Source organism: Peromyscus leucopus, chromosome 7 (genome assembly GCF_004664715.2).
Source record: "Peromyscus leucopus breed LL Stock chromosome 7, UCI_PerLeu_2.1, whole genome shotgun sequence".
NCBI lineage: Eukaryota > Metazoa > Chordata > Mammalia > Rodentia > Cricetidae > Peromyscus > Peromyscus leucopus.
The window spans coordinates 111913064-111922942 of NC_051069.1; the positions used below are offsets into that span (position 1 = coordinate 111913064).

The 9879-nt window shown below is 45.4% G+C and overlaps 1 protein-coding gene across 1 annotated transcript in view; it reads right to left on the reverse strand.

The window, feature by feature from the left end:
• Cdcp1 (CUB domain containing protein 1) overlaps positions 1-8783 on the reverse strand; it is a 42282-nt gene extending 33499 nt beyond the window's left edge. Inside the window, exon 1 of the mRNA XM_028890484.2 lies at positions 8589-8783. Coding sequence (XP_028746317.1) covers positions 8589-8670 — 82 coding nt within the window. The 5' untranslated portion in view covers positions 8671-8783. The remainder of the gene's footprint in view (positions 1-8588) is intronic.
• Between the last annotated feature and the right edge of the window lie 1096 nt (positions 8784-9879).

A 9879-nucleotide genomic window follows, 5' to 3' on the forward strand; every position in this document is an offset into this window, starting at 1 on the left:
TTCTTGCCAAAACAAGTGTGGTTATAGCTTTATCAAAAGGCATCTTCTGAGGCCAGGACAGTATGGCACCATCCCTGAAGTGGCCTTCGCAATCCGGAAAAGGTACAGTGCCCTTTTCTTTGAAGGCAGCTGAACAGGCAGTGGGCCGATGGCTTCTAATGTGCAATGGGACAGCAGCTGAAACAGTTATTCTTGAAGAGTAACTAAGCTCGCACCTCTCAATAGTAGACTGGCATTTGATAGAGGGATGTGGAGAAGAAGGGGATGCTGAGATGAAGCCACACACACACATAGCCAAGAAGAATGGACAGCTGAATTCAAAAACCATCAACAATTTCCAGAATTTAAAATCCTGAATCATGACATGACACTAGTGGAATTCAGGTGTTTCTGGTACATGGACTGCTCTCACCCAATGTGAGATCGAACTATTGACCTTGTGCACATCCTACTTCACAAATGAGTCTGTCAGATACGCTAAGCCTATATGTTGAAGATGATGCCCCAACACTGCGGAGAAACCTCAGGTGACTGTCCAGGCAGCTGGCTGTTTCTGTCAACTCACATTATTTTTGGAAGCTGCTTGCATGCACTTCCTGTTTTTATTTTTTATTAGGTAATATTATTTTCCTTCTTGGATCTCTGAGGGAGTTGAAGATTAGTTAGTTATAGTTGAAGGTTAGTTAGGACAGAAAGTGAATTAGGTACATTTTGGACTTACCAAAATAGGATAGATAATGGAATTATTTTCTCTGAATTTGTCAAATACAAATGGACTAGACATTGTTTAGGTATTTATTACTTGTATATATCGGATATAGTTATTGTACTTTTGTATATAGTTTCTCTTATGTTAGTTATAACCTTTTTCCCTTTTTCTTTTTATTAAAATAGAAAAGGGGAAATATGGTGATATTTTATTTGTACTGAAATGTGATTTTATTTGTATGTTAATAAATAAAGTTGCCTGGGGGGTCAGAGCTAATAGCAAGCCATCGCAAAAGCTAGACGGTGGTGGTACACGCCTTTAATCCCAGATCTTGGGAGGCAGAGCTAGGCGGATCTCTGTGTGTTTAAGGATACAGCCAGCATGGAGACACATGCCTTTAATCTCAATACCAACCATAGAAGACCTGGAGGTCTGTACAGACAGGCAGTGATGTGGTGGTCATGTGGTTGGGTTTACAACCAATGAGAAGGCAGAACAGAAAGTCTATATAAAGACAAACACACAGGAAGTAGTTCTCTTGGCTGAAGAGGATAGCTGCAGCAGTGAAGGGTAGGGCTCTTAGCTCTGACCTCTTGGGCTTTCATCTTTGCATTGGCTCTGTGTTTCTTATTTAATAAGACGGTTACTTCTACAGGGGTTCCATCTCCTGGAAGGTGCATACCATGGTGGCTTGGGAACAAGTGTGTATAAGCTATTCTGGAGCTACATGTTTTCAGAGTTGCAATAGGCTGATATTTGCACCTCGAGATGAGTAAATTGTCCTTTTCAGATGAATGCAGTTCATGCCTGGACCTATCCTACCCTGTTAACAGCTCCCAATAAGAGCACATGGTTCCGAGAACCAGAGACACACTTTCACAGCCCCAGGGTTTTGTGATGTGGCAGATGGGTAGGCAGTGGACAGATCCTTCCTGATGCTTGAAGAGGATGAACACAGAAACCATATGCTGAAGATGGGTGAGCCAGAAAGTGGAAGAGGCCTGGGTCCCCTTATCTTGCCTAGAGGAAAGCCTGTTTTGTATTTTCTGTGAGCAAAAAATAAATATCCTTGTCTGGTGAAATAGCTCAGAAAGTAAAATGCTTGCCTTGCATGCATGAGGACCCGAGTTTGATTCTCCAGAACTCACATAAAGAAAAGAAAGAAAGAGAAAAAGAAAAAAGCCAAGCATGGTGCCAACACTGGGGAGCAGAGACGGGTATTGATCCCTGGGACTTGCTGGCCAGCCAAACTTGCCTACTTGGTGAGTTCCAGGTCAGTAAGAGACCCTGTCTCAAAAACATGGCAGATGACTCCTAAGGAATGACACCTAAGGTTGACCTCTGGTCTCCACACACATGTGCACAAATGCAAACTATGCCTGCAGAAACATACATACCCCCATTCACAAAGAAAGAAATGTGTGAGCTAGGATGCATATTTGGTATTGTGAGTTTCAGCAGTTCAGGATGTGCTTTACCTGAACCATCAGACTTAGCTCAAAACTAACTGTGCATGGATGGAAATTCTAAGCTGCTAGAGCCCCAGGCCTGAGCACAGTCTCCCAATACACAGTGATATTCTGAAATGGTCCAGAGAGATGAAGAACACACAAAGTGTGCTCATGAAGGACAAGGCACACAGAAGAAGCCAGGGAATGAAGACCAAGCTCAAACACTATTTTTAGACACTTGTTAGGAGAATGAGAAGAGGTTAACACACAGGGACACCAGTCCACTGGTGTTAGTGTAACAAGAGAAGCGATCAGAAAGCAAACAGCCAGGGCATGGGGTGAATGTGACGTTACGGTCCACAGTTAAAGGTGCTATTTGGGAAGCTTATGGAACCTTTAGGAAGTAGAGCCTTGCTGGAGGAAATGAATCACTTGGGGGCGGGCTTTGAGGATTTATATCCTGGACACACTCCCTGTTCTGTCTCTCTGCTTCCTATGTGTGGATGAAAATGTGACCAGCCAGTTTCCTGTTCCTGCCACTGTATTTCCCTGCCCTTTGCCATGCTTTCCCTGCTACAGTGAGATTGAGCTCTTCTACCCCTATTTTGCACTGTGGTCACATGTCACTTAGTAGGATACATCTGGAAAATGTGACATTGGCCATTTCACAATGTGGCGCAAATGTCATTGAAAGTATCAACCCAGACCTAGAAGGTACAGAGCCACTGCTAGACCTGGTTCTTGATGAAAGCAAGCGGCATGATAACAGGGGTAACTGATGGTATAACATGGAATACTGCTGTGCAGGAAAATGAACACTCTAAAGTAACAACAGATGTATGATAAACACACAAGTTCTTGCCTCTTTGTTTACCACTACATTCATCTTCTAGGCTACCCACACTATATATTTATACAATGGCATGTAAGTTAACTTTACCAAGTTAGCACAAACATGAGTGACATACCTTGCACTCCATGTGGGGACAGCTATGCAATAGAAATTTTTGTTTGATTTGTTTGAGACAGGGGCTTGCACTCAGACTCTCCTGCCTCTACTTTCTGAGTGACAGTAGCAACTTCATCTGCACTGTGATCTCAGGAGCTGGCTACTGTTCACATGGCTGGTTGTTGAACCAACCCTGTTTCTAAATCCTTGAATATGAACAAAAAAAGAACACCCCCAACACACACACACCCAGACACAACTAGGTATAGTGTCACACATTTGTAATCCTAGTACTCAGAGGCAGAATCAGAAAGCTCACTGCAAGTTTGGTGCCAGCTTGGGCTACATAGGAGTTCTAGGTCAGCCAGAAATACATAGTGAGATCCAGTCTCAAAAAACCACCTCCAATAACACAATACATACAAGCTCACCCACTGGCAGGTGGCTAGAAGGCTGTGCACTAGGAGAGATGGGGAAATTGCATATTTCCATCACGGTGGCTTCTGTTTCGGCTTAGCCCTTCAATCTAGTGTTTCTGAAGTACGAATAGCAACACAGATCACCATGGTTCTTAAAGCAATGGAATAAATTGTGTTTCAAGAAAATCACCTAGAAATGTTCCTGCCTCCAGGGCTTTTCTGACATGCTTAGGAAACCTGGTGGGATTTAGAGAAGTTCTGCTGGGAAGGTAAGACAAGGGTGACTCACAAATCAGTCACCTCAGCTAAGCACGGCAGTGCACACCTGTAATCCTATAATTGGGAGATAATAGCACACACCTTTAATCTTAGCATTCAGGAGGCAGAAGCAGATGGATCTCTGTGAGTTTGAGGCCAGCCTGGTCCAATGGTAAGTTCTAGGACAGCAAGGACTATGTACAGAGACCCTGTCTCAAAAACTAAAAAAGATAAATTAAAATAAAAATAAAAGAATTCTTAATGGGGGGGGGGAGAGAGAGAGCACATTCCTAGAATAAATGCAAACACAGTACTAAGTCCTATGTGGGTCTTTTTTTGTTGTTTTTAAATCAAGGGCAGTTTCTAGGATGCAGACAATACCTCAAAGCTGACCAAAAGTTCCGAGTATCATCTCAGTGTCCCTGTAACCCACCTGGGTTATCTCAGGCAAGTTACTTCAGCTCTTTGTGCCTACCTCTTTGCTTGGGAATATGAAGGCCCATTCATGCCTGCCCTGTCTATATTTTCTCAGGACAAAAAGGGCCTAATTTTTAATTGTTCAAAGATTATGACTTCTATTTCCTCCATCAAAGTTACTCTGACCAATGTCTATTTTGGAAACATATGTTTATAGCTCCAAACAACACTTAAAAAGATGTACTGAGAGTCTCTGCTTGTGTTCCATGTGCCAAGAACTGAAGAGATCAAGTGCTGGTAGAGACCCTGGAGTGTCCGCAGAGGGAGGTAAAGTGGGTTACCCTGTGCCAAGAGACCATCTGTGATAAATTACATATATGGCCTGGCAGTCTCCAGTCAATGCTATATGGACTTCACATTTAATAACATTGGTTGATAATTACATGTGTGTATCTATCTGTGTTTCACTACGCATTCTGAACCTGCTGGGAGTACTGCTTGGCCAAGCAAAAGGTTAATAATTGTCCCCACCATGAAATAATGAGACTTAGGACATCACGGTGATTGGCTTTCAGGAAGGGATTATTGATGTTAAGTAGGATACCAAACACAAAATAGTAGCTTTCACAGAAAATGTTTCATATGCTTTGGCAGCTTGAAGGAGTAGCAATAGCTAGAAATTGTAAAAACTACAAACAAGGGATCTGCTTAACGATCGTAGGACCTCAGAGCAATGCTGATAATTAAACCTTATTTAAAAACAAAACCAAAAAAACTACCAAATACAAACAAAAGGTTGTGAAGGGATGAGGTGGGGCTGGGTTCTTCTTGTCAGGTTGTCTAGTGTTTTCAGTCTCTCAGAAGAAGGTAATGGGCTAATTACAAGGTTGTGGTAAGTGGCTTGAATTAATTTGATTGGGAGAGAATTTTTATAGTTGGAGTTACAATTAAAGGGTGTGAACTTTTCTTAATTAACAAAGCTGAAGGCCTTAGCCACAAGTCCCCCCATCAGGAGTCTAGGTACTCTCCACTACCTCACACAGTGACCTCACCCTTCCTTCCCATCCCCATTAGCACTGCTGGGTAGAAATGAGTTGAGGTTGTGCCATAAGCGAGGGTGTGTGTGTGTGTGTGTGTGTGTGTGTGTGTGTGTGTGTGTGTGTGTAAGTCAGAGGGCAACTTGACAACTTGGGGAGTAGCTTTTTTACTACTATGTGGGTTCTGGGTATTGAACTCAAGCTGTTAGGTTTGGTTACAAATGCCTTATTAGCCCACAGACTCATTTTTCTTGCCCTGTGCTATTTAATTCTTAACGCCCGTCCACTAAACAGAACTATCCGAATGAAATTGTGGTGTGCCCATTCATTCATGTAGCCCAGTAACCTGGGACATCTCCCAAGTGCTGGGATTATATTTGTGCAACACCATGCCTGTTTATTCAGTGCTGAGGATTAAACCCAGGGCTTTGATGAGCAGGATGGTGGTGGCACATACACACTTTTAATTCCAGCCCTCAGGAGACAGAGGCAGACAGATCTCTGTGAGCTAATTCTAGGACAGCCAAAGCTACACAAAGAAACCCTGTCTCAAAAAACCAAAACCAAACAAACAAAAAAACAAAACAGGGCTTTGTACATGCCAGGCAAGAGCTCTGCCAATTGAGCTACATTCCCCAGCTCTAAAAAATGTTTAAAGTATTATAATTATTCTAGAAAAATTTGCAATATATATCCAAGTGGAACAAAACATTATCTGTGAGCAAAGGTGAACTCTGAGCAGAGCCTGTGGATGGCATGAAATCCTGAATGTCTCCTGTGACTCACCCCAGGGCAATTTCTGGGCTGTGGGGAAGGGCCGTGGAACTCCACCTCCTACTAGTAACACCTCCAGACAACAGTCAGAGACCTCAACTGAATCTGTGTCATTTCCAGTTTTGGAAGAACAATGGCAGCAAGACAATGGGGTCACTGACATGGACCCTGGTATCTGGTAGCTCTTGGAAGCAAGCAGCATGGTGTTTTCAAAGGTTTTCATTCTAATCCAACCAGCGCTTCCCTTCTGGCCAGGAAGGAGCTGGTGGAATACCAAGTATGCTTCCTCCAATCTCAAGCTTTCCTTTACTCTCCATCTCTACAGTGACACTGAGTTTACTCCCACTCTTTGTTGAGGTGTGTCAGGTCCTTAGAGGCCTCCACCAGTTGAGACAGAGCCTGACTTCAGGAAAACTGGGCACTGCTGAGTCAACCTGTTACGTGACCTCATGGGGCCCTGCTCCTGAGGTCACAGAAGAAGAAAGTGAATTGGTAAAATTCCTGGTATTTATACAACTCAGCTAGCCCAGACCTTCCTGGAAGGAAGGACTTGAGTGGAGTTTCTGGAACTAAATGCAGCCTCCTCCGGTCTGGATGAGTGAGACATGTGACATGTGAAGTGAGGTGCTTTGAAGACCTACATCTATGCTGAAGATCTGCAGACTGGCAGGCTCATTTGAACTTCCTAACTATGGAGAGTTGGAATGTTGCAGATTGAGAGTTAAAATTATTTTGGACAATCTATAGTCCCCTAAATAGGCATTTACCACCCACCTCTGTATATGATTTAATGTTTTTCTTACTGTAAGGTATTACCTTAACTTAGGAAATCTTTAGCTTCTGTGACCCCCACAGCCAAGAATGTCATCAGACATCATCTGAGACTAGCCCAGGGACTTCACCACTTGAAGTAACCCACCAATTGATGTCCCCACCAAAGTGTTTAGAAAATGCCTTGATTTATAAGTTTCTTTTGTTCTGTGACTATAAAAGTTCATGTAACCACCTCAAAAATCCGTGTTCCCAGGCTATGGGTCTAAGAATAAACTCGTGGTGTAGATAGACAGCAACCAGTTCAAAGCAAACTGCAGATCTTGTATTCAGTGATGACTGGACTTATACATATCACATTCTTACTAGAGAAGTTTTCGACTATTATCTTAGAAAGTCAGAAACATCTCAAAACAACCTGTAGCGTGTCGCCTGCCTCCAACAGTGCTGGCACACACCACACCACCCCTCTCTCATGCACACATATCTTCCCTCCCTATTTTTTTTAATTCTTAAAATGTATTTTTAAGACAATATTTCATACAGCCCAGGCCTGCCAAGAACCCACTATGTAGCTGAGGATGACCTTGAATTCCTGATTCTCCTGCCTCCACCTCCAGAATGCTTGGATCACAAGCCACCATGCTCAGTTTATGAAGCACTGGGAATTGAACCCAAGGCTCTGTACATGCGAGGCAGGCACTCCACACACTGGACTAGATACTCTGCCCTTTAAACTGATTGAAAATATAGTCCTAAGCAAGTACACTGGCTGTCCACATCTGTAAAATGAACTAGCACTCTCGAGGTGGAGGCATGAAACTCAGTGTGTTCAAGGCCAGCTTGGGCTACACGGGAACCCGGCCTCAGAAAAAACACAAACCAAACTCTAGCAATAACAAAATATATACCACTGTGTGTGTAATTTTAAATGAGGTCTTACACTTTTCTATCTACCATGCAGTAATATATTACCTAATGGAAAAAGAAACCAGGAAGTTTTCCTGAGGTTTACGCCCAAGTTCACCCCACCATTTCATTTTTATTATTTAATTTATGCTAATTTATATACCTGTCAAACACAAATACCCCCTGGGCATTGCAAAAGATATCACAGACCTCAATCACGATTTGGACAGCACTATTTTTCTTTTTAAACAAAAAAAACTTGTATGAGTCTGAGAAAGAGCCTCACATCAAGTTCCTGGAGCAGATCTCTGGGTCAGGGCAGCCTCGGCTCCCAACACAAACCACTTGAAACCCACAGGCTCAATGGAACAACTGTCCAGCCTTCCACCAAGGAAGGGGCGGGGCACCAGTGGGGCTCCACACCTAGACGCCCGCTGCTGTCCACTCCGCCCGTGACTGTCCACTTAGAGTTTTCCTTTCGAGTTAATGCTCCTGGTCCTCAGGAACATGGGGCGCGCGGACAGGTAAAGAGGTACCTCAGTGGGACCTCAACCCACGGTCTTTTAGCACTTCTCTAGCCCAGGTGGAGGATGGGTCTGGAGAGGAAAGCTCTCCCATGCCTTAATCGGGAGTCTCCAAGAGTCTCAGTAAACTCCCCAGGACACAATGCGCCGCCACCTTGAGTGCATCCTCCTAAGGCTTGTTTCGCGAGCGTATTCGATCCTGGGCCCGAGCGGAGCTCACCCAGGTACAGTACTCTCCCACGTGCGGCGGTCTGCGCTCAGAGCCAGTCGTCCCAGGACCCTCGCGCCGCCAAAACTCTCCGACCGTACTACGGGGACTGGATCGCACGCGCCATGTCCAGGCGCCTCCCTGGCCATAGCTTGCTCTTACCTGTCCTGTGCAGCAGGCGTGCTGTACCCAGCAGCAGGGCGCCCAGCAGTGCGACTGAGAACCCGCAGGCCGAGCGGGCCATGACTCTAGGGGCGCCTCGGCCTCTGTAGGGCACGACTGTGGCCTGTGTCTGCTAGAGGCCTCAGCGGCGCCGGGGCACCGAAACGCAGCTGCGCCCCGCCCTGCCCCGCCGCTCACCTGCACGCAGGACCCCGCCCCGCCGGCTCAGCGGGAGCGAGGGTGACCCAGGCTTCCTCTCTGGCCTCCTCCTCTTCCTGCTTCTGCTCAGGTACTACCCTCCCATGCCTGGTAGCCTTGAGGCGAATTTGTCCCCGCCTCCTCGACTTCAGTTCCTTTCTCAAAGTCCAAAGGACCTTGGTGACAACCAGCTCCTCCTCACTTCGCTGTCCAGGTGTGCCTGTTTAGAAGGTGAATCTTCCTGTGGGTCACTGATCCCCAGCCTTTCAGCTTTCTCTGCAGCTCGACTTAGGACAGATGTAGTGACTCAGGGTGGGTTCTACCCAGTTGGTATGTTGTTCTTTATTGAAGCTGGGGCCTCATAGATGCTGGCCAAGGTTGCTTGTACTGAAATACTCCAGAGACCCTACGTTGAATGGGTGGGTGAAGACTAATTTGGGTGAGTGCATGAGGCTGCAAAGACCCAAGAGAAGAAACCCAAGCAGATCCACAAGGCCCCTTTAATTGAGCAGCGTGCACAGTGCTGTTGAGCTGTGAGTGAGTGTGAAGTTTTCAAATCAGAAGTTGATCTTTCCTACAGTGTTGCTGGCATCCAGTCCCTTCTCAGATGCAGCTGGCCACCTACCTCTGGTTTCATAGATCCTGTGGGGTCTCCTGTCCTCTAGGCCAGTGGTTTTCAACCGTCCTAATGCTGTGACCCTTTAATACAGTTCTTCATGTTGTAGTGAACCAACCATAAAATTATTTTGCTGCTACTTTATAACTAATTTTGATACTGTTATGAATCAGAATGTAAATATCTATGCTTTTCAGTAGTCTTAGACGACCGCTATGAAAGGTCGTTAGACCCCTCCCCAAAGGGGTTGAACCTAGGCCATCCCATGACCTGGATCACAGAGAGTGATAGTAGATGGCTTAGGAGCTCTTGGCTGGCAGGCCAGGATTCAGCCTGTAGTGGGTAGCCATTCCAGCTTGGATCTGGAAGTTCCAACCCCCATTGAGACTCTGGCAACTGTCACGCCTACACTTACGAGGCGCTCTGGAGCGCTTGCCCATCCCGCTCTTGGGTCTCCAGGCGCCTCCCCTGGCCCCG